This window comes from Borostomias antarcticus, assembly GCF_949987555.1.
Source record: "Borostomias antarcticus genome assembly, chromosome: 1".
Taxonomy (NCBI): domain Eukaryota; kingdom Metazoa; phylum Chordata; class Actinopteri; order Stomiiformes; family Stomiidae; genus Borostomias; species Borostomias antarcticus.
Window position 1 is genome coordinate 58,553,054 of NC_140234.1, and position 24,319 is coordinate 58,577,372.

Genomic DNA, 24,319 nt, shown 5'->3' on the forward strand with positions numbered 1-24,319 from the left:
TTGATACAGTAGTGTTATCTCAATATTTTATTTGCTCTGTGACTGTGCCATTCTAGATTTTACGTATTTTTGCTATAAAACGGTGAATCGAACTCAAATGGAATGTTTTGGGTACAGGGGTGTGTTCTTCATTGTAAGAGGGACCAATCATTTTGGCCGAGTCTTTGACTGACTGAAAGCATTCCTGCACAAATGTATGAACTTAAGAATGGTTGTAAGAATGCCTGTTACCTTGAGAGATGTAAAAGAATAACTCGGTGTGTTCGTTTTGTAGTCACTTTATTTCCTCCGATTCTTACAGGACATGAGTGGACTGGATACATGGAATAAAGTTATATGACCAAATGGATGGATCTGAAAAACTGAATATACTACTGTATTTGCTATTTGAGTAAAATATTCACTAAAGCACCCTAGCGGGTAGCATCAATAGTGTACTTTGTATGACAAAAGTACATCAAAACCAAAACAGAACCTCATTCTAGCACTTTATACATATTTAAATAGTTTTGACCCGGGCTCAGTTCAATTTTACGGGTTTATTTAATATTTCTTGTAAGTCATACATGGTCTTAATACATGGTCATAAAGCACCAATGACAATATCTTAAAGTCAAGTGATTCATCAGTGTCTGGTGTACCACAGAAATAAGTAGTGGCAATTTAACATTTTGAGAGTTATTGTTTTGAAATGTATGAGGTATAGATTTAGTTATAAAATTAAATAAACCTCCTCTTTGTCCTTGATGAAATGAAACCAAGATTACACATTTTTGTCCTCTGAAGGTCAACCACCTAGTTGTGTGCTTGAATATGAAAACAGTTGGTGTCAGTTCCTGAAGAGTATTATGTCGGCCATTTTGCAGTTTAGGAGTAGGTATACAGTATATGCTGTAAGTTGTGTGATAAATGCCCTTCTCTACATCCTGGGTCTGATGCCTCGTAGTAGACCATCACACGCTACCCGTTAGGATACAGCTCCAATGACGCCTTCGTTCCTGCCTTCAAGAAGTGACACCATTTGCTGGTCAGGTAGAAAGACTGCTTTGACTAAGGAAATAAGGGATGCTTCCCTCTTGCGTAACACAATCAAGGTGGCTTTCAAGTTGTCACCCACATCATAGATTTCAGAACATGGAAGCGGAATATTTTTTCATATAGCTGTATAACTAATCGGAAATTGCCAAACCACAGACTTGCTTTTATTTTTACTTAGATTTTTTTTTTTAACCAAAAATAGACATGTTGTGACGTCTCCTATTTTACGTCTGAATTCTCATCTGGGTTGTGGATTTGAATAAGTTCTTCAACCAGAATGAGCCGTTTTAGGAGACCAGGTGTAGTGATCACTAGGTCCAGGTGTTTCAGGAGACCAGGTGTTTCAGGAGACCAGGTGTAGTGATCACTAGGTCCAGGTGTTTCAGGAGACCAGGTGTAGCGATCACTAGGTCCAGGTGTTTCAGGAGACCAGGTGTAGCGATCACTAGGTCCAGGTGTTTCAGGAGACCAGGTGTAGCGATCACTAGGTCCAGGTGTTTCAGGAGACCAGGTGTAGTGATCACTAGGTCCAGGTGTTTCAGGAGACCAGGTGTTTCAGGAGACCAGGTGTTTCAGGAGACCAGGTGTTTCAGGAGACCAGGTGTAGTGATCACTAGGTCCCGGTGTTCGGTGTGTTCTCGTGCAGACTCTGCAAGGCCAAGTCAGACCACTTCATCTCCTGCTCCTTCACCGACTCTGTGGATCCTCCGTTGTCTTGTTCAGCCTCGGGCAGTTCGCTCTGCAGAGGAAGGGAAGAGACCAGAGGGGTGAGTAGAGAAGTGGGTATACTCTGACTCAACAAGTTGGTATACTGTAGCTGAAATGTTAGTAAGTGGTGTTTAAAGAAGTGGATATACTGTGGGTCTATGGATAAAGAAGTGGGTATACTGTGGGTCTATGGATAAAGAAGTGGGTATACTGTGGGTCCATGGATAAAGAAGTGGGTATACTGTGGGTCCATGGATAGAGAAGTGGGTATACTGTGGGTCCATAGATAGAGAAGTGGGTCTACTGTGGGTCCATGGATAGAGAAGTGGGTATACTGTGGGTCCATGGATAAAGAAGTGGGTCTACTGTGGGTCCATGGATAAAGAAGTGGGTATACTGTGGGTCCATGGATAGAGAAGTGGGTATACTGTGGGTCCATGGATAGAGAGGTGGGTATACTGTGGGTCCATGGATAGAGAGGTGGGTATAGTGTGGGTCCATGGATAAAGAAGTGGGTATACTGTGGGTCCATGGATAAATAAGTGGATATACTGTGGGTCTATGGATAAAGAAGTGGGTATACTGTGGGTCCATGGATTAGAGAAGTGGGTATACTGTGGGTCCATGGATAAAGAAGTGGATATACTGTGGGTCCATGGATAAAGAAGTGGGTATAGTGTGGGTCCATGGATAGAGAAGTGGGTATACTGTGGGTCCATGGATAAAGAAGTGGGTATACTGTGGGTCCATGGATAAAGAAGTGGGTATACTGTGGGTCCATGGATAAAGAAGTGGGTATAGTGTGGGTCCATGGATAGAGAAGTGGATATACTGTGGGTCTATGGATAAAGATGTGGGTATACTGTGGGTCCATGGATAAAGAAGTGGGTATACTGTGGGTCCATGGATAAAGAAGTGGGTATACTGTGGGTCCATGGATAGAGAAGTGGGTATACTGTGGGTCCATGGATAGAGAGGTGGGTATAGTGTGGGTCCATGGATAACCTCCATATACCCTCCACTACACTGGAAGAATCCATTTTAAAACGTCCAAGTATAACATTGTACAGTCATGTATACTATAGTTAGTTTTAGTCCAAAGATTGTTTCGAGATGAGAAGAATGGACCGTTGGCAAAGAACCAGAAGATTCAAATGAAATTCACCTAAACTGAGCGTGAAAAATGTCTTGCCCGGAGAATGAATCAAATATCTCTGGTGCTAATAATCCAGTTTAATAGTTACCAGCGGGATGGTCACGTCTTCATAGGGGAGACGGTCCTCCCTCCAGGCATCATCTGTCAGGTCCAGCACCCGGCCGTCTCTCTGGACCTCACTGTCCATCTCCAGGGGCGTTGGGACGCTGTGTGTGGAGCTGGAGCTAGTCAAACTATCGCCTGCCCAAAGTAGTCACTACTCACTAGTAAAACCAAAGTATTTCAATACCAAAGGATACCCTCTGCGACGCCGGGTGTTCGTGAACCAGACGGAACGTAAACACACAAGAAAGGCCGTCGCGGTTGTTTGACGTCACCATACAATCGCCTGTCTACATTCTGCAATGTTTTGTATATTCATTTATTTTCAGATTTACAAATAAACAAAACTGTACGTCGTGTATTAAAAGAAGCACCATGCCGATTCCAATGTGCCTTTTAAAACCCTTTAACCACAACCATCCAGAGCCGGTGTTGAACCCACCAGTAGCCTACTGACTGAATGATGGCACCTGGTAAGTGATAGGGTGCAAGAGACTCATGTGGGCTCAAACGGAGTTACTAGCCTAGTTTAAACAAAACAACATGTTGTATATGTGGCCTAACTACACAACTATACATTAATCAAATACACTTGAGAAGAGCACTCATTTTAACGATGTTTAATGGTCGAGAGTCAGGGTGAACAGGCAGAGGGAGATCAATCCGCGCCTCATTGCGCATGCAACAGCATCTTACTATATAACATAAAGTAGTCCCTTATTATGTAGGCTAGACACTACACAACATAAGTCAAATTCTCTACTATTGACATGCTGTGTTCATTGGTTTGAGTCTGCACTTTTACATAGAGACAAGCTCCACGATGGGATTTGATATGTTCAACAACATAGCCTACTGTAGGCTAAGTGGCCAGAGGTGAAAGTGAAAGTTGGCATTAGGCTCCATCATGGGAAATATGAAAACACTCAGCAGAACTGGGGGGAAACTTTTTGCAATTGTGTTTGTGTTTTCATTCTACACTACTGTAAACACAGGTAAGGGGGATCAATTTGATTCATTTGCATTTCTTTGACGAGAAAATGGCAGTGAATTCCTTATCGTGTCGAGTATTGCGATCCAATCTTCTAAGAGTCAGAAGTGTATTTTCAATAGCAATATACAGGATGCGCATTATGCTGAACAAACACACGAAAAAGGGAAAAAATACTTGCACGAATGGCTTTAAATCATTTCCAGAAAGGTCACTTACTTCAGGTTGTCAAGCTTTGTAGCATGGGTCTTTTTTATTGTAATATATGTAAAAGCTAGGGGACCATGTAGGCTACAATGACATACAATAGACTAAAGCAGTGATGAATACACAAACTGACATGATTCTTGACCTTTTTTAGGTTCTGGAAGACATTCTCTTTGGGCATTAGCAACATTCATCTCAGGAGAAACACAGTTTCCACAATTCACTGTCGTGTTGATGCTGGATGATATTCAAGTTGGTTACTTTGACTCAAACATCAACAAGTTAGTTCCCTCTGGGCGTGAAGCAAACAAAATGGAGAATGACATAACTCAAGAGGGAGTTTATGTGTTAAAGAACAATTATTTCAGCATGAAGAGAAGACTAAGTGGTGTGAAACAGCGTTTTAATCTGAGTACAGGTGTTCACGTCCAGCAGAGGATAGCAGGGTGTGAGATGCTGGAGAACGGGGACTCAGCCTTCATCATGTTCAGGGATGCTTGTGATGGAGTTGATGCTGACGGGTTGCTTTACAACATGACACAGTACATGTACTCTACTGGAAATCCTTGGCATTTGCAATGGGATGACATTAAGTTGATATATGTCAAAATGCGCATTGAAAATATTTATCTCCCCGTTTGCATGGAAACATTGAAGTATTTCCTGCAGCGGGAGAAGAGTGTAGTGCGTAAAGTGCGTCCCAGACTCCGGGTTCTGGAGAAGAGGGTTCGTGGAGGGGCTCGGGTGGGCTGCCTGGCCACAGACTTCTACCCCCGACACATCACCCTCACCCTCCTGAGGGACGGTCAGCCTGTGGCCGAGCAGGAGCTCACAGGAGGGGCGGTGCTGCCCAACGGGAACGGACTGTACCAAGTGAGGAAGACCATGGAGATCAGCACACAGGAGTTGGAGGAGAGACACAACTACACCTGCACCGCCTCTCACCTCAGTCTGGACAACAAGCTGGACATCAGTTGGCGACCTGAGCTCTCGAACAAACACAGAGTTCCAGTCCTTTGGGGTTGTTTGGCGATGGCGGCGACGGTGTTGATTCTTCTCTGCATTTCCGTGCGCATGTGGAAGAAGATGAAGGTTACTGAGTCGGTGACACTGGAGCAGCCTGATGATGTTGATGCCCAAGTGACCGAATCCATCCTAAACTGAAAGTGGATAGAGTAGCAAGTCTAGCAACTGATTATTGTTTACTACCATATTCCTTTGTTGGTGCAGCTTCCTCAATTCAGCTATCAACTTTTCCTTCACTTGAATTACAGAAGGCCTACTCTATATTGGGGAATTCATAATAACAGCATTACTTTTATTTAATCCATGGTTGCTTTGTACACAAAGTAGTACATTATACACGTATATATATATATTCAAATATACATTCAAAGTACATAAATATAATACTGTAAAGGGTCATATATATTTGTGTTGAATAGGCCTACTTCCTTGGAATCTCATTTTGGGTTTTGTAAATCTCTATATTGTAACATTTGTCACCACTGTTTCCCGTGTGCGCATATGACTCATTTCCTGTCGATCTCCGAAGGGGAAGAAAGGGAAATTATATTTATTATATTTATTTTTAAATATACTTGAGCTGAACAAGCTCTGCTAACCTGTGGTGGTGGTGGTCTAGTGCGGGGTGAGGGTTAGTAGGCCTACTGTATGTATGTTACAACATGACTTGTGAAAAATAACTTGCAAATGTTGTAAACACAATAATATGGTAGAATGTGATGTATTGTAATTAAATAATTGTTCTTTGCCTTTTCTTTATATCGTACCTTTCTAATCACCCTGCCATACTACAGTAAATGCTGCACACAAGTGGTGTGTATGATGCCTGATGGTAAGGATGTTCTTATCAGCTGAGCTGAGTCTAGCATATTTACTGTCAGAAATACCCTTCCACATTTCCTGACTTTCTGGATGTTAAACCTGATAAGGATGTTATGTCCTCTTTGTGGTTGTTTTTTATTACATCTGTGTCTGACTGTTTTCATGCTGCTGACAATGTCAATTTCCTTCGGGATAATACAAGTATCTATCTATCTATCTATCTATCTATCTGACTGACTGACTGACTAACCTATCTATCGAGTATGAGAGTGAAATACTGAACCCGTGTGGATTTGGGGAGAATTGCGTGTGTGTGTCTGTGTCTGAACTAATTATTCTCACCCTAAAGCCTAAATGGATTTGGGTGAGACTCAGTGGAGCGTTGCCCTGGAAATGTATTTGTTTTCCAGACACGGAGAGGCTCCTCTCAAGCAGGAAGAGAACCAACTACATACACATAAACACAATAATGAGCAATGGCTGAACAAATCTATCCTCCAAACAAGTAACACTCATACTAAATTTACTTGCATTAACATGGCCTCAAGAGCCACTCTCTCACATGTCTACCTCAGTAGTATGAATACTGACCCAACAATCCATTCATCTCTCCTCACTTGCCCATTGAATGAAGAGAAATACAAAAAGAGGATATTCTTACTCTATGTATTCCTTTTGAATAGCTCAGTTTATTCATGCGGATAATTTTTGCCATCTTTATTTTTCTCATTAAGAAATTAGCATGTGCTGAAGCAACTTTGCACCAACCCTAGACCTGTAAGAGACTGCATGTATATTCTATATCCTAGACCTGTAAGAGACTACTGTACATCCTAGAATGTTCTAGTCTCTAGGGAAGTTCTCCCCACATTAGGGGCTGTCTGCTCTGCTAGAGAGGATGATTATTTTAATACAGGCACCACACCACACTCCGTTTGACCGCGGCCTTCATTATTATTCCAAGTTCTAGGCCCTCCAGGGCTGCCTCAAAGCAAAAAGATCTCAGTAATGCCACCTGACAAATACCGTTAATCTAAGAAATAAGTGATATTTCAAAATAAGACCTATCTTAGCTTTATTTAAGCAGTCTAAATAATGCACTTTGGCACATAAACTGGTCTGTATTCTCCTCATTTTTAGCCCATTGGCTCCAGGCCATATCATGCTAGGTTTGGACACACAATTGCCATAGGCTAAAGCTACTTGTCGCTGGGGTAGATGGCGTGCTCTACAGCTCTTTGGTGTTCTTCGTTGTCTGTCACCCATTAAAAACAATATCCAAAAGCCATAAACTCTATTCAGATATGTTCATCATCATCATTTTATTGTCATGACAAACATAAAACAAAACAAAGGCTCTCTCTTTCTTAAGCAAATCGTCTTACCCCGCCTCTCGTTGCCATGGTAAAAAACAATATAACTCAGTGAGCCACACCTGTCTCAATTAGGCCTACCCTTAACATGGTTACATGTTTACCCCACAGCTCCCCCTGTAGGCGATAAGAGAACCAATAGCCCATGAAAATAATGGAACATAAACACATAAATCAATAAAGAAAATTACAAATAACAGCAAAGATTATACTTAAAATGGCTCCAGCAATAGGAAAACGATAACTTCTTCAAGTGCTCAGTGCCCAGTCATGACCCGACGGTCCGTTCCCCCCTGCTGTTCACTGACGTCTCGAGGCCGCGCTCCTCCAGCAGTTAGATCAGAAGTGGTTCTGTTGACGTCACGGGCCTCTCCACCGCTACGCTGTTCGGCTGACAAGGCGCGGTCAATCCATCAGCCCACTGCTCCACAACCGACACTCCGAAACCTTTAGAGATGTCAAATCCGCCGGCATCAACACGTACGCTTTTACGGTGAGATGCAGCTGCGCTGTCTTTTGGCCGGTGTTTTCTTTTTATGTGTACCGACAAGTTCTTTTTGTACAGAACGACGGGGCAGTGAGGGCACTTCACTGTCTTTATATGAGTCACACGTGAAGACTGCAACTCCACACTCACGACTGGCGCCGAGGGAGCAAGTATGTACGAATGGTCTCCACTCACTACTGAGGGTGAATCCTCCAGGGCAGATAGGACAAGGAGGGGCTCTGAGGGAGGTTTTGGTAACGTATGTGTTGAAGGGTGTTCTGAAATCTCCAGGGAGGCACCGGGAGTGAAGGTCGGTCCAGACGGGCTGGTTTCAGCTGAAGGTGACCCTGATGGGGGCAGCGCCGAAGAGCTTGGTTCACACGGGGGTGGCGCCACGTCACATGTTTTTTGGCATCCAGTCACATGTGATGTCATATCCTCTTTGCGCATGATGGTTTTTTCACAGTACGGGCAGTGATAGTGACCCGTGTCTCGGCATGAAAGGTTGCATCTGCAAACGACTGCGTCTGCAAGGGAACAGTATGTATGACTTAACAGTAAGGGTACAGTATGCATGACTTTACAGCTAAAGAACACATGTACTTTTTAGATCCATACAATGTACAATTATGAATTCTCAAGTCCCATTTTACTAAGTGGAATTACATTACAAATAACAAAAAGAAAAGTCATGGTCCCTTGAAAGTACAATTTGCCAAGGTGATCTACTGACCCCAAATAACAGACTGTTGACCTTTAAATGTAGGTGTAAATGCAATGGGAAAGAGTAATGCTTCTCCATATATCACTGCTTAACAAACTCCAAACTTTTATATGCAAGCACACAAATGTCATTCAACATTCAAGTTTGATGTGAACGTATATCTTCTTTTTATTTTATTTTTTTAAAGTAGATGCTTCTCATCAACTTACCTTGGAAGTGCACTGCAAGTTTTATGTGGGCATCCAGGTGTTTCCATATTGTCTTCCCACGCGTGGTGTTGAATTTGGGACACAGAGGACAACCCAGCCAGTGTGACCCCTGGTAGGTTGTGATCTCCAACATGCCTCCTGTCTTGAGTATGGATCGGTGCATCTGGAAAACAGGTAAGTTTGTTTTTTTCCGGGTCATTCTAGAGATTCTTAGTTACTTAATTTAAACTGAAAATTAATTTACACAGTTTGTTTTTTTAAGTGCTTACATAACCTACAACAACTATGGTAGAACTGTAATGCTTTAATCATAAAATGCCCGGTTGTTGTGGTTATCCCCATCATACTTTTGGTCTTATAATCCTTTTATTTCTTAAGTTGGCGCTTCAAATCAGTTTGATGTACAAGTCTCCATGGGCAGAAAGCACACACATGGGCAGAAAGCACACACATGGGCAGAAAGCACACACATGGGCAGAAAGCACACACATGGGCAGAAAGCACACACATGGGACCCCATCTATCGATGTGCCTCTCCAAGTTAAATCTTCCAGAACAGACGCGTCTGCCCTCTGGGCATGCATTTGTCCTTTGGTGACTATTTCAAATCAGAATTACGTGCGAATCGAACCGTTTTTGCATCTTTTGGCGAGCGGCCTCTGTCACGGCGTTGGGGATCATCCCCGGTGTTTGCGTCGGCGTCCTCAACGTCCAGACGCCCGGACACGCCCCCGACCTCTAGCCTGCGCAGCAGCACTCTGAGCTGACGAGGACCAGGTGTGCCGGTCACGCAGCCTGGCTTCCCCCCCCTGCGGGATTTAGGACAGGGGGCGGCGTGATTCTTCTTCACCGGCTTTTTGACAGGCACCGTGTCTCTAGTAACTACTTCCTCATCCGGGTCGTCCACTTCATCCGCGCCAGAACTCCCGTCTGTCACTGTGGTCTCAAGTCCATCATCTGTGACCAAGTCACACCTCGTCCCTGGTTGCCTTTCTGCACATCTAACCTCCGCTATAGATGGATGAGGCGTTGCAAATGCCAAGCGACCGTTGGCGTCTCGATGCCTCTTCAAGGACAGAGGAGACAATGCAGACAATATGTAATCATCCCCAGCAGATGATAAACCTAAAGACAAAGATAAATCAAATGACCGGCCGAAATATATTTGACATGGGCAACACAACTTTAATTTGATAGCGTTGAGAAGAACTGTACCTTTCTGTCCATTTTTGTGATACTGGATAAGCGTCTTCAGTGGTTCTGGATGAGACACAGCCTGCACACACTCCTCCAAGCCAGCAGGGGCAGGGTGGAGCCACAGAGCAGTCTAGGAGGTCCAAAACAACCATCATGGTCAGAGTGTGAGGCACTTCTACAGTACATGAGCCATCAGTATGATATATTATAGTAAGACGCACACAGTTTGTGAAGTTAACATATCTAAGTCCCTTAAAGTGACAATATGTAACTTCAGCTGTGAGGGTTCTGTTTATGTCCAAGGCCTGGAGCTGAGAGTAGATTGGGTACTCCCACACTCCTAATAAAGCCATAGAACAATGTTCTGTGTTGCAGATGTAATCTTAGCGCTTTGTTCTCTTTCTAAAACTGTGTCGACCCGACAATGAATGTCAAACATTGCTGTAACAGAGCCAAACAGGTCTACAAAGGCGCAGTTTTCACAGGAGGTCTCCATCAATGAATCCCCCTCCATTTACCTTAGCAATATAAAGTAATTTAAGGCTTAAAATACTAGATATTGTTGGTTTGAAACACAGGACTAGGATGTGATATTTACCTGTTTAAAGTCCGGGATAGGAATCAGCTTTTCAAGTCTGGAGAGGAACTTCCATACCAGGGTCTGCAGGGAGGAGTCATACTCGGGGCCAAACTCCTTTGGGAACACGTTCTGTGGAAGAAAAGGAGTTTTTCCACCTGTACCTTTTTCAGCTTGTCAGAAAGAGAAGACAACCACACTGTATTTAAAAACATGATTGTAGTGTAAATAAACAGGACTGACTTGGAAGTAGAGTTTACTCTCTTGTGGATCTTCTAGCAGGGTTTCAATCAGCACATGGAAGCCTGCGACCGACGCCTCCACCTCCGGCTCGGAGACCTGCAGTCCAACATATTAAACAATATAACAACTATATCAAATATCCATGTTTGCCTTTGTAACAACATGCCACCTATAAAAAGACCCATACCCAGATAGCAAGCGGATCTGGGCCATATATGGGCCGGAACTAAGCCATAAGGGCCAGATCTGGCCTGTATATGGCCCAGATCCGCTTGCTATCTGGGTATATTTTGTACATATAAGCAAACAATTACTATGAAATCAGTTTCACAGCTGCTACTCACAGAGGCACCAGAGAGTATGATGACAGATGAGCTGACAAGCTTCTTTTACCATTGAATCTGATCTGACAGATAAACTATTCTATAGATCCTTTTCTGATCGGCCAATCAAACGGATCTCCGTCGAGCTTTTCCAGACTGATGAGCGGAGTGAAACAACGTGAGCTCACGAGATCAGGATGGTCTCAAAGGGCTAACCTTCAGGGTTGTCCTCATACCCACTGAGCAAAGACACGTCTTTTAGATGTCTTGTAGACGTCTTTTTCATCTTTTTCGACGTCCAAAGACAATCAATTAGGAGCCAGAATGAAAGTTTTTTTAGACGTTCAGATATTGAACCCGTTCTGCACGTCCACAGACGTCTTAGAGGGGTCCAAGCCAGACGTTTGAATATTGAGGGGTCCAGCAGACGTACAAATGGGGTTCTGGACCGACGGACGTTATTAAGACATGATCTGAACGTCTCCCTGACGTTGTGTGTTTGCTGGGTACTGTCTGGTGCCTCCAGAATTCAACCCCACAACACTGGAGTCCCAAGCACAATGATATGACATGCTACTCTCAAGGTTGCTCTCACCTCGTTGTCCCCCAGAGTGAAGATACAGCTGCTGATCCTGGCCATGTGTGGTTGGATGGTCTCAGGAGAGACCAGGTGATCACAGCGACACAGCTCCAGAACCAGCTGTCCAAGTACAGGATCACAAAGACGTGATGTTGTTTTGCACAGAACCGTCTGTCACTGTCTGCACAGGTTGGTTATTGCCACGCCACTGTCTCTGAAACAACCCACTCAGACTGTAGATTAAGTCTCACTGGATAGTGTGGTGGTGCAGGAAAAACTAAACAACCCTGGAAATATTTGAGGCTAAATAATATCATCAGTAAATCTAGAGACCCTCCACTCAAGTCAGTTTTAAAAATGAATTAAGTGAATACACACTGTAAACTCATTTAAAAATCCTCATTATTCTCTTGACCTCATACCCGGGCCCGAAGTCCAATAAAGAGTTGAACTCTCTCCCTGGAAGTCATGAGGTCGGGGACAATCTCCAACACGGTGACGGCGAACTCCTCCAGAAGCCCGTAGTTCATGACATCGCGCCGCTGGACAACCTGCCACAGAGCAGCGCTCATCAGCCGCAGAGGCGGCACGACCAGGCGCAGAGACGGCAGAGGTAGAGGACTACCTGGAATACACACAGGAGGTAGAGGACTACCTGAAATACAGACAGGAGACGCGTATTGAGAATTATAGACACACGGTAGCTGTGACGACTCCCAGTCCCCTGGCTGGGGGTTGGAAATAGGCTGGGTCTTTTCTTCCCAGTCCAGCAGGTGGAGTCTGGGAGTGGCTCCTGATCAGGTGCACCTGGCGTAGGTGTGCCTGAAGTATAAGGGCCATCCAGGAGCAGAGCTCTCTCTCTCTCTCCCCAGGAGCACCTTAGTTCTGATTTAGACTTTTGGTTTACACCTTGCAACATCCACCTTCACCATACTGTTGTCTTTGCATCCATACATTACACTACACCACTGACATACTGATATTCACATCCCATACTAATTGATTATTGTTTGTATGATTTAAGTAGCCACGTATTAAATATTCTTAACAGTCTGCGTTGGTAGTGTGACTCCCCTTTTTGTTGCGACTCTACGAGCTGGGTCATAACAGTAGCCTACCTCAATTACAAAAGCACAGTGAGACACAACACAGTCGTCTGTTCAGATTCAAATACGTTTATGTTACACTATTAATACCCATCTCCGGGTCTGAAAATCGGTTAGTTAGTGCAAGCTAGGATTGGTGCAACATCTACACGGTGGTGCATAATTTGGTACGTACAGTACAATACAGTACAGTACACACATTTGCTGCTAGAGCTGCATTACAGTCATCCACACGTGCTGTAAATGGTCTGGCTTGCAAGATAGATGATAAATCTGCATAACGTTACTTAACCAGGCTACACAGTGGACATTATCGACAGCTCACTTACCATCTTCCTCGAAATATGTGTCCATATGGCAGTATGCAGGTTGATTGTTTGTTTTTGTGGCCTCGAACCGTTGTAAACAAACAGAGTCGCGGGATTTGTGCGTCATGTTTAAACCGGGGCTGCAGAAAGAGGGCTACGTTCAAAGTACAAGGTGTTCTTGTCAGGTTGCCAGTCTCCATGTCTGCATTACAATGTGATCTCTAAAAACTACACTGATACACAATGTATTAAGATTGTTTTTTCACTTTCCATGTGTTTGACGTTTTAATAAAGCTTCATAGCGTTGGAAATATTATAAATGCACTCGAACCATGGGCTCATTGTAGCTACTATAGTACTACTCAGACTCTGCTGTATTTAGTTCAACCATTCATTGATTTTACTGAAACATGAATGTCGTGATACAGTATTCTATCTATTACCCAACAAGCCCGTTACTCCAGACATCTCTGGCCTACATGATCATAATAACCAGTGCCATGTCTCTTTAAAACTCCTTCCTGGGTTTTGTAACGCCATGATCAGATCAGTTGATTGTCCAATCATATGACAGCAACCACCTTTCGTGGTAGGGGAGTATATACTTCTTCTCCTTCTATTGGCTGACGTCAAACAACTGGGAGGGGCACATTCGTTACGTCCGTAGCTGCAGTTTAGTGTTTGTACTTGTACTCGTCTTGTGTTCTGAAGTGGGATCTGCACAGGTACAGTAGGCTACAACATAGTATATTTAATCAGTATTCATGTTCAAATGTACCCGTTCATCATGACAACAACGCATTCTTGTTTTTTTTATATAATAAATGATATACATATTATGCATAAAAGGAAAATGTGTCGTTACATATTAGGGATATTCATTTGTGATTGCTTGTTCAAAGTCAAAGTCTGTTTTGTCACATAGGCTACAAAGATGCAAAGAGCAGTGAAATGATCTTCCATTACCTCCTAGATGAGCACACAGATAGCTATACTGTACATGAAGGGGTGGGATACTGGGAGAGTAGGTGAGGTTGTGCATTATTCTACTGAGTAACCCTTGTCCAGATGGAGAAGTGTGGAGGATGTGGGCAGAGGCGTCCTCTGTGGACCTGTTGGGCTGTATAGGGTCTAGATGTGTGCAGGTGTCCTCAATCAGCCTCTTGAAGCACTTCATGATCACAGAGGTTCACATCTATCACTTGTGGTTCATGATTCAAATTGAAGTGGAGTAGTTAGGCTGCATATAGTGATTCTTACCTAATGTAAGAATCCAATAATCCTGTGCCTAAGTTAGAGTGACATTATCTCATACGACCACATGCAAGCCATTCGGCGCATTGTGTTGCCTCTGTGTATGAAATGCGCTATACAAATAAAGTTTGATTTGATTTGATTCGGTGCTCCTCGCCAACATCACAGATTCAGTCATGGACCTGGTTCTGATTTGATTTGATTCGGTGCCCCTCGCCTACATCACAGATTCAGTCATGGACCTGGTTCTGAAGGTGGCGGACCACTACGTCCTCACCCCCTACGTCTACCCGGCGTCCTGGCCGGAGCAGGGGGCGCTGCGCCAGGTCCTCAGCCTGCTGGTGGTGACCAACCTGGGCGCCGCGTTCCTCTACCTGGCCCTGGGGGCACTCAGCTACTTCTTCATCTTCGACCACAAACTCATGAAACATCCGCAGTTTCTGGAGGTAGGTTCTCCTCCAAATTTCTCTTTACCTCGAAATTCCTGGTGGATAATTTGAATGGTTTTAAAAAGACTTTTCTAATTTGTGTGAGAATTATTATTATTTTTTCTATACTGCACTATTCTGTGTGTTATATTCTGCTATCTCTGAGGAAGGGGGGATTCCTCGATTGATCCCTGAGTGCTGTTTCCTCCCAGAACCAGGTACGGAGGGAGATTAAATACGCCATGACATCGCTCCCGGTGATCAGCATTCCCACTGTGGCCTTGTTTTTCGCTGAAGTCCGAGGATACAGCAAGCTTTACGATAACGTCGATGAATCCCCCATGGGTAAGAGAACGGTGCTGCGTTCATCAATGCTTAAAAACATCAAAGTGCTCCAAAACAGATAACAGCTGTGTGTGTGTGTGTGCGTGTGTGCGTGTGTGTGTGTGTGTGTGTGTGTGTGTGTGTGTGTGTGTGTGTGTGTGTGTGCGTGCGTGCGTGTGTGTGTGTGTGTTTCAGGTTGGTCTGGGGTGTTTTTCAGCATGATCTCCTTCCTGTTATTCACTGATATGTGCATCTATTGGATTCACCGGTTTCTGCATCACAAGCTGATCTACAAGGTGAGCTCAGCCTATCAGTGGTGTCTCTGACAGGTGTAGCGCTCTGTCCCATCGGTTCAATTCTTATGCAATAACTGTTATTAATAAATTATTATTATTATTATGTAAGAACTGGATTATTATTATTATTATTATTATGTAATCACTGAGTTTTCTGTCGGATCTCTCTTTCCCCAGCACTTCCACAAGCCGCACCATGTGTGGAAGATCCCCTCCCCCTTCGCCAGCCACGCCTTCCACCCGCTGGACGGCTTCCTCCAGGGCCTCCCCTACCACGTCTACCCCTTCCTCTTCCCCCTGCACAAGGTGCTCTACCTGGGCCTCTACGTCTTCGTCAACATCTGGACCGTCTCCATCCACGACGGCGACTACCGCGTCCCCGGCCCCCTGGAGGAGGTGGTGAACGGCTCGGCCCACCACACCGACCACCACCTCTTCTTCGACTACAACTACGGGCAGTACTTCACCCTGTGGGACCGGCTGGGCGGCTCGTACCGCTACCCGTCAGCCCTCATGGGGAAGGGGCCCCACGACCTCATCCGCAAGCTGACGGCGGAGGGGAAGCTAGGCGCTGGCGGGTGTGGCGGTTCTGACGGGCGTACTGGTGACGGCACGTCAAGGAGCAAGGAGGAGTAGCAGCTGTTTCAGGACTAGCAGGCTGTGTGGTCGTGTGCTACTGTCACTATGAATGAACACTGGCTGTGGTAAAGCTTACCTCAAAGGAATAGCTCACACACACGTTTTCACCGTTTCCCCCAATCAGTCTATTCCTGCTTTTCCCTCCGATTGTCCCTCGTCTTCGTTCTGGTTGTTTCAATACAAGGGATGGGATCAGGCAAAGACATTTCAACAAAAGCACTGACAGTCAACTTGGTGAACAACATTTTGGAAACTATTTTGCCAAACACATATTTGCCAATTATGAGATTCCCCTTGCTAATTTAGTCCTCCATTTTCCTCGCTAACTATGAACTTCATTGGCTTTTCCTGATGTGTGCCCGATCGCAACACATTGTTAATTGAATTCACTATGATACAGTCATAGATTGACCGTGGGTCCATGGACAGTGTGAAATGAGGATTCTAAAGTCACAGGAAGCTTAGTTCTCACCTCCAGCAATTATGAGGATACGTTTGTTTAATTTCCGTATACATATCAGACTGAGACTGCAATGTGATTGTGTTTTGAATGAGAATGGTGACTTACCACCTGTTTACTACATAAAGTGTGAGTTTGTGTTATTACTGCTAGCATACCATAGCAACTAATCTGTCACCAATTACTAATGCAAGTCTTTCCATTCAACATGCCACAAGAGTTAGGGAATGTAAAAGGAACCTCATGATATCACAATACTAGCCCTGTAAAGCAGATAGGAGCAGTAAAGGCTCTATGCTTTGGAAGCAATTTAGGGCTTACTCAATCCACATACTGTAGTTTGCTTTGTGCAAGTGAACGCTATTTTATCCCATCTCTGTAGGAAGAAATCCATTACACATTCCTCCATCAGTTTCTACAGTTATGTACAGAATACAGTGTGTGTGTGCATTGATGGGGATTTTGAATTGTCTATGAATACTGAAGGGAATCTTTGCAATATGATTGAATTGATATTTTCTATGATATAAACACACTTTCAATAAAGTGGATTTAAAGCCAAGTGAAAGACTCCTATTTAATTGACCACTGTTTAAACTGAAAGGGGAACAAATTGCAAAAAGACTTTTGCAAAAGATAGCGGTGGACTAGGTCACGGACCACGTTGGGCGAAATGGATAACAGGTCTGACTAGAAGACTCTAGGTCGGACTCCTGGCTGGATTGACTATCTCCTAGTTATGGTAAAGCGGAAGGATGTTCTCTATTCCTGTTGAGAGCAGCAGGGAACAAGTTTTTATTAAGTATTAAAGGAATATGGTTATTTCTTGACACACTAAGTGATTTCCTATTTGTCAATTCTTTAAACGTAACATTTCTTTATTTCTATCTAGCGCCAGTGGAAGCAGGAGCAACGCATGTATTGGAGGCCACTTCACTTGATGTAAGGACCTGTTTCATCGTTGCTTTACTGCTTTCATTATTATTGAATTATGTGATATGTTGTGGTAGAAGTTTCTAGGGGTTTGTGAGCAATTAGTGTACAAAAAATAAAAATAGGGCATGCAGGTGCGCCCTCTTGTGGTTAAACATGGTCAGTGCTAAGATGCAAGGGCTGGATACAACTGGTGTACACATACATTGATAGAAATTATATGCAGTAAGCATCCAAGGGTTAATAATATAATTTCCAATAAAACATGCACAATACAACATTTAACAGTCAACACACTGGTGCATGATTATGCGCGCAATCCTTGGCGCAATGGATAACGCGTCTCTCTAGTAGGATCAGAAGATTCTAGGTTCGGCATGGCTCGACTAGCTCTTTAGTTTGTGTAAAAGAGGAAGGACGTCCTCTATTTCTGTTGAGAAGAACAGGTAGCAAGGAGTGGCGAGCCGTGATCGTATAGTGGTTAGTACTCTGCGTTGTGGCCGCAGCAACCCCGGTTCGAATCCGGGTCACGGCAGGTTTTTCATATTAATTTCGTACAATCAATCAATCAACCAGGGGGCACTGTTCTGGCCAGAGAGCTTCTCTTCACAGCACACAGCCGGCTCTCCCCCACCCAGGACTCTCTGGCTGCGTTCCGAATCGCCTACTATATAGTAGGCCAAAACAGGATGTAGTATGTCCCAATACATAGTATGCAAGCCCCCAGGAATCGAAATCTAAAGTGAAGGCCTATTGAACCGCGCCATCTTGGCTAGATTTGTAGTCACTTGGCTATTTCCGGTTACTTTTGACTTGCGCAGTTGAGCTTCTCTGGCCGACGCGCGTCCACGAAAAAGTTCACATTTCTCTGAAATGTAGACGCGCGTTCCCGGCTCTCCCCGCTTTGATTTAGCAATGAAAACCGGCTTGCATATTAACCTGTTTTTGTCAAATATATCAATTGGAGAAATTATTTTTTGATCCTGGCATCTTAGTTTTAACAAGTTAAATATAATTGAACATGTTTTGTTTGCTAGTAGATGGTATTCATTCCGTTCGCGATAACGTTATTGCAGCCAGGCTAAATTCCTCCAGGGAGCCAGTGACAGGCGAGTTGAAGAGCTTCACTCCCCGCCAGCAGGAGCTCTGGCCGCGGCTACCGCATCTCGGAAAACCCGCTGAGTTCGTGGCTGCTATTTCACACTCGCCCTTGATCAATCCCAATACCGATCCATGGTAATAATGAATCAATCGTTCAGATCAGATCGGCAGTGCTGCATGCATGTTACAACATCATTGTTAGCTTTATTAACATAACCATAGCCTACATTTATCTCTCTAACGTTAGGCTATCCATCACACCAGTCGGCCATTCGATAGCTGGAAGCGGTCAACGCCAACGTTGACTGAAAACACCCAAACTCAGTGTATCGTTTCATCTTCATGCTACACATCAACTCCTTTACATTGTATGTGAATAAATTCCTGTTATTCTAAAAATATCCCATTTCTGTCCATTCCTGGAAAAGGCTAATAATTGCTGTCAAATGATCACTCCAGTTTATCACCGTATCCCACTACCATTTCAACTATGCACAGGAGGTTGTCTTGTGGTCATTTTCATTAAAAAATGATTAGCCTGATCAGTTTGTTGTATGTATTAAGCCCTTTTTGAGCGGTATGCTTGTATTAATAGCTTATAGCTTGCCATACTCACCAACCTTGGGACCTCAGAAATAGGGAGCATTTCCAAACCAAATTGCGGGGGGGGGGGGGGGGCATTAAAAGCATTACAAATTAGACATTAAAAGCATTAAAACGAAATGTGAAACATTATATATATATATATATATGTGTGTATGGAGCAATTGTTTTTAATGTCCGACTTTTGTCTGTGCTGTTCAGTAAATGTGCATCTGTCCTAATTTATTGTAGCCTATCTACTACACAACCTAGTTCAAATTTATGAATCTCCCGCGGAAGTCAGGAGGGTTGGCAAGTAGGCTATGGTCACTGCTCCCCAGTAAAATTGAATAATTGAGGGGTTACTTACAGTACAAAAAAGTACAGCATTTGTAGAACTCGGATGATACTACATAAATTGCCATGCAAAGCCAGAGACTGTTGCTTGTATACGACAAGACTGCTGTAACCATTCAAATGTGGAGGCTACACTGCATTGAAGGTGGGTTGGCTTACTTGACACAGAACACAGAAAACGGACACCACAAAAAAGGGCTTAAAGCAGGTCCTAAACAGCAGCAGGTCTGGTTGAGGTGTGAACTGGTCTCCTAAAAATGGCTTGAGCTGTGAGGATAAGAGGAGGCACACTGTTTCTGTTATTACATTTCAATAATAGAATATGACACACAAAACACAAACCACATACATACACACATACACATACAAAGGCCCGTCTTGGTTTAAAGCCCACTCACCAACGTCAAGGTGCAAGCCTATCGAGTGGGAACACGAGACCAATCACGAACAGGACAAACTCAGACGGGACAACACAGCATACAAATAATCGAGGAATATACACAACATCTAAATATAAGACCAAATTTTCTTAAACTATTGGAGACTTGGAAATAACAACTAGGCCTACATGAAGACTTTCACAGTTTCAGACTGCTGTAACCATTAAAGTTTGGAGTAGGCTGCATAAGCTTACACTTAACAATGCACACACACAAAACGCTCAAAAAGGGCTTAATACATACAACAAACTGATCAGGCTAATCATTTTTTAATGAAAATGACCACAAGACAACCTCCTGTGCATAGTTGAAATGGTAGTGGGATACGGTGATAAACTGGAGTGATCTTTTGACAGCAATTATTAGCCTTTTCCAAGAATGGACAGAAATGGGATATTTTTAGAATAACAGGAATTTATTCACATACAATGTAAAGGAGTTGATGTGTAGCATGAAGATGAAACGATACACTGAGTTTGGGTGTTTTCAGTCAACGTTGGCGTTCACCGCTTCCAGCTATCGAATGGCCGACTGGTGTGATGGATAGCCTAACGTTAGAGAGATAAATGTAGGCTATGGTTATGTTAATAAAGCTAACAATGATGTTGTAACATGCATGCAGCACTGCCGATCTGATCTGAACGATTGATTCATTATTACCATGGATCGGTATTGGGATTGATCAAGGGCGAATGTGAAATAGCAGCCACGAACTCAGCGGGTTTTCCGAGATGCGGTAGCCGCGGCCAGAGCTCCTGCTGGCGGGGAGTGAAGCTCTTCAACTCGCCGGTCACTGACTCCCTGGAGGAATTTAGCCTGGCTGCAATAACGTTATCGCGAACGGAATGAATACCATCTACTAGCAAACAAAACATGTTAAATTATATTTAACCTGTTAAAACTAAGATGCCAGGATCAAAAAATAATTTCTCCAATTGATATATTTGACAAAAACAGGTTAATATGCAAGCCGGTTTTCATTGCTAAATCAAAGCGGGGAGAGCCGGGAACGCGCGTCTACATTTCAGAGAAATGTGAACTTTTTCGTGGACGCGCGTCGGCCAGAGAAGCTCAACTGCGCAAGTCAAAAGTAACCGGAAGGCCAGAAAAGCACAACTGCGCAAGTCAAAAGTAACCGGAAATAGTCAAATGACTACAAATTTTGCCAAGATGGCGCGGTTCAATAGGGCTTCATTGTTGATAGCGGCCAGTGAATGGTGTGGCTGTATCCAGTTTATATAATACATCCATGATAGTATGCCACATGCAGTATGGCAAAAGTACCAGGATGACCTACTACATCCGGTCGTATTTTGCAGTATGCACGCCAGCAGGCTTTTCTGGCTATTCTGACCCACAATCCTTTGCGCAGCGGTAATGTGCGTCACATGCGCGAGTTGACAGCTGTAGACGAATGTCGCGTTATGGACAGCGACGGATGTGGGCTAATTTCAAGGCGCAATGTTATGACAACGTAGTATGTCCCAATTGGATGCCTACTGCTTGCAAAGTACGTACTTTCTAAGGGCAGCTGTAGTAGGTACTGGTAGTAAGAAGTAGAAGTATGCGATTCAGAACGCAGCCTCTAACTGGTGTGCGTCATTCCATCAATTAATTAGACACTTCCCATTGCAGCCATAGAATCAGCCCCAAGGGGAAGCCTAGAATGTTCTGATCCGGGAAGCCTCCTCGGTGAATATACACTGATAAAGTTCTGTAATACATATTCAAATTCATACTTCCACAAACAATAGCAAACCATAGTTCCTTATGTCTTAGTACAAATCAATTTAAAGTTAATTGTGGCTCCAGCAGTTGCATATTAAAGAGATAAAGATTAATGTATCCCTGTGTCAATACAATTTGTTTTAATTCACTAACATACTGTACTTAATTTGTAAAATTTTGTATGTGGAATATCTTTCACGACTGCAGCATGGGTGAAAGCCCAAGCCAAATTTTTCACTGTATGGGACAATTAAATTAATCTTGACTTTCCTCTGTGCACATGTGCACCCTAACATGTGTGCCTCTTCTAGTAGGCTATATGAGGGAATATATCCAGGGATTGTGTGGTGTCCAGTGCCACATTCCTTTATCATCTTCTGTGTTAAAGGGGTCGTTCAGAATTTTGGACATTGCCTTACCCATGTTGTTGATTGATGGAGAACATTTTCATCTGATTCCGGGTGTTAGTGGCATGCAGCTGAAAATGTTCTCCATCAATCAACATTATGGATAAGTCACAGATGAAGCTCTATAGTATGTGGCATGCTTGATTGACTACATTGATGGTGGTTATTATTTTGGAACGGGCACAGTTTTCATAGCATTGCTTATTTCAGGTGTGTGTTGTTGTGGAAATTGTAAGGCCTTAAGGTCAAGTTGGATAGGCTGAGTAGAGCAACAGGAAGAGAGCAGCAAGCTCAGTTGAGGTCCCTATAGTGAGTTGTGCAAGTCAAAGCGTTCTAGACTGGAATGTTCCATTTCATAAAATCTCTAAGATTCATATCTAGGCCTACTTACGTCAGTTTCAATCCATTAGCCATATGTGACGCACACACTGTTTTTGAGGATCTGCATATAAAAGATGATGAGCCCAGTTGGGCTGGGGGGCTGTATCAGAATACTTAGCTGTACTGAGCTGTATTGAGTGTGTTACGTAATAAATACCTGTAGTATATTTTTATACTGTATTATACTGTATTATATCAATACATTTGTATTACTCTCATGTAGTAATCAATTTATTAAGAATAATGAATAAACTTCACTTTAGGTAGAACTGTGTTATTATGAGTAGTTTAACAGGTTAGTGACAACATATGTTCTGTCCTAAAGTAAACATTCCTTTGTCCCTGAGTCAATAAAGACAACACCTCTGAAGAAGAAGTCAGTTAGCCTACAGTTGTAACGTGATCTTAGGAGGACACAGGAAAAACCCAAAATTGCCCCATGTCCGAAGGGGGGCAGAGCTCAATGACCTGTTGACCAATTACAAGACTAGTTGATCAGATCTGTGTTAATGAACATCGCTTGTATGCAAATATGTTTGTCATGTGAGACCTGGCCTGAAGCCAGGATATATAAACTTGGATACCACCTTGTGAACTTTAGTATTGCCGAAGATTTGACCTGTGTGAGGCGTGCTCAATAAATTGTTGATTTGACCGCATTTTTCTCCTGAAGTACTTTTTTACCCAAAAGTAGAGAACTGAAATATACCACATACCCGTAAAGGCTGAAACGACTTGGGTCTCCTGTGAAGTTTTGTACTATCAGAAATTACCTACATAATTGACGAGCCAGCCATCACTATTTGGGGAAGTCTGTGGACCACTGCATCTCTGCGAGTGACAGCCACGCAGCGCCTAATAAAAGGTAGGAGGATTTCCCTTCTCACCAAAAATAGCGTGCTTTCACTGTGCTGAGGTGTTAGTGGTCTGCTTGACTCTCCAACCAAAGAACCTGAACCTAATTTGACAGATCAGTCGCAGCCTTGAAAACCATATGCATATAGTGGTTGCTTGTAAATTTGATTTAAATTGTTTTAAACCAAACAGCCTGAATTAAATTGGTTTTGAATTGGCATTTGAGAAAGCAACTGAGTGGAGGGGTCGTGGGGCCCCGACCAGAACCCACGCCCATGCAGCAGAATGCGAGTCCAATGGATCCTCATCTGACACATTATTTGGTTTAGATGCAAATTGAGGCCAAAAGTATTGTCCACGTAGGAAAATAAATTGCACGCAAAAAAGCTATGATAGCGGTGACTCCAAAAAGCCTAAGTATTGATTTATGTTTTCATATGCAATCCCTGGTGCTCAATCATCCAGGTTGCTGTACCTAGCTAAGCTGGTGAAAGTGCATATTGGCAACCAGATGTTGACTTACCTTTTCTTGTTGTAAACGTTGACTTACCCGTTCTTGTTGTAAATCAACCTTATCGATCCTCTGCTCTCCATGTACCTCATGCTTGAACATACTGTGATTACAGCTGGTCACTTCTCAACAGAAATGTAGTTACTGTACATTTAAGAAAACCATATTATTTCCAATGGGTGTTGCGAGCCCTCACAGCTCAATCAATAGAGGCATATATGTTCATGGTATGAATCTGACACATAAATTGTGACCGCACCACTGAAAACTATGACAATGAAGGCACTTGGCTTTCAAGACTGACGTGAAAGCTCTGAAGTTAAAAAGCACAAATAATACTTTCTGTGAGCATACTAATTACGAAAAGATATGTGCTCTGTCCCATAGCTACTCAGATATAGTATGCAAAATATATAGAGTACCACAACACACTATACACAGATAAA

General features: G+C 43.3%; 4 protein-coding genes across 6 annotated transcripts; 2 read left to right on the forward strand and 2 right to left on the reverse strand.

Annotated features, from left to right (window-relative positions):
- Positions 1–1,399: 1,399 nt before the first annotated feature.
- anapc13 (anaphase promoting complex subunit 13) lies at positions 1,400–3,236 on the reverse strand. Its single transcript, XM_084448418.1, has 2 exons — positions 2,991–3,236; positions 1,400–1,777 (listed from the first exon to the last, which is right to left on the reverse strand). The coding sequence occupies exons 1-2, from the start codon at positions 3,087–3,089 to the stop codon at positions 1,652–1,654; spliced, it is 225 nt and encodes a 74-aa protein (XP_084304544.1). The 5' UTR covers positions 3,090–3,236; the 3' UTR covers positions 1,400–1,651.
- A 1,335-nt stretch (positions 3,237–4,571) lies between these two features.
- On the forward strand, positions 4,572–5,366 carry LOC311308111 (major histocompatibility complex class I-related gene protein-like; the record flags this gene model as incomplete). Its single annotated transcript, XM_084437047.1, has 1 exon — positions 4,572–5,366. The coding sequence occupies one exon, from the start codon at positions 4,572–4,574 to the stop codon at positions 5,364–5,366; it is 795 nt and encodes a 264-aa protein (XP_084293173.1).
- Positions 5,367–7,415: 2,049 nt separating this feature from the next.
- Positions 7,416–13,323, reverse strand: LOC311311343 (uncharacterized protein). Of its 3 annotated transcripts, none has more exons than XM_084441029.1 (9): positions 13,199–13,323; positions 12,186–12,418; positions 11,779–11,883; positions 10,861–10,956; positions 10,639–10,749; positions 10,059–10,170; positions 9,475–9,968; positions 8,844–9,006; positions 7,416–8,437 (listed from the first exon to the last, which is right to left on the reverse strand). In XM_084441029.1, the coding sequence occupies exons 1-9, from the start codon at positions 13,302–13,304 to the stop codon at positions 7,758–7,760; spliced, it is 2,100 nt and encodes a 699-aa protein (XP_084297155.1). In that variant the 5' UTR covers positions 13,305–13,323; the 3' UTR covers positions 7,416–7,757. The 3 variants fall into 3 exon arrangements, with proteins under 3 accessions (XP_084297155.1, XP_084297156.1, XP_084297157.1); XM_084441030.1 differs by having other exon boundaries at positions 12,186–12,388; positions 13,199–13,231; XM_084441031.1 differs by lacking the exon at positions 13,199–13,323 and having other exon boundaries at positions 12,179–12,291.
- Positions 13,324–13,835: 512 nt separating this feature from the next.
- Positions 13,836–17,131, forward strand: sc5d (sterol-C5-desaturase). The gene is made up of 5 exons (XM_084447223.1): positions 13,836–13,902; positions 14,660–14,877; positions 15,072–15,204; positions 15,379–15,479; positions 15,657–17,131. Exons 2-5 carry the CDS (start codon positions 14,668–14,670, stop codon positions 16,113–16,115), a joined length of 903 nt encoding a protein of 300 aa, XP_084303349.1. The 5' UTR covers positions 13,836–13,902; positions 14,660–14,667; the 3' UTR covers positions 16,116–17,131.
- The last annotated feature ends 7,188 nt before the right edge of the window (positions 17,132–24,319 follow it).

Coding starts and splice junctions, on each gene's coding strand:
- LOC311311343 (XM_084441029.1), bottom strand. CDS start 13,304: ATGACGCACAAATCCCGCGACTCTGTTTGTTTACAACGGTTCGAGGCC. Junction 11,884..12,185: donor TTATTGGACTTCGGGCCCGG/GTATGAGGTCAA, acceptor GTACTTGGACAG/CTGGTTCTGGAGCTGTGTCG. Junction 8,438..8,843: donor ACTTGCAGTGCACTTCCAAG/GTAAGTTGATGA, acceptor GTTCCCTTGCAG/ACGCAGTCGTTTGCAGATGC.
- anapc13 (XM_084448418.1), bottom strand. CDS start 3,089: ATGGACAGTGAGGTCCAGAGAGACGGCCGGGTGCTGGACCTGACAGAT. Junction 1,778..2,990: donor AAGACGTGACCATCCCGCTG/GTAACTATTAAA, acceptor CTTCCTCTGCAG/AGCGAACTGCCCGAGGCTGA.
- sc5d (XM_084447223.1), top strand. CDS start 14,668: ATGGACCTGGTTCTGAAGGTGGCGGACCACTACGTCCTCACCCCCTAC. Junction 14,878..15,071: donor AACATCCGCAGTTTCTGGAG/GTAGGTTCTCCT, acceptor GTTTCCTCCCAG/AACCAGGTACGGAGGGAGAT. Junction 15,480..15,656: donor ATCACAAGCTGATCTACAAG/GTGAGCTCAGCC, acceptor CTCTTTCCCCAG/CACTTCCACAAGCCGCACCA.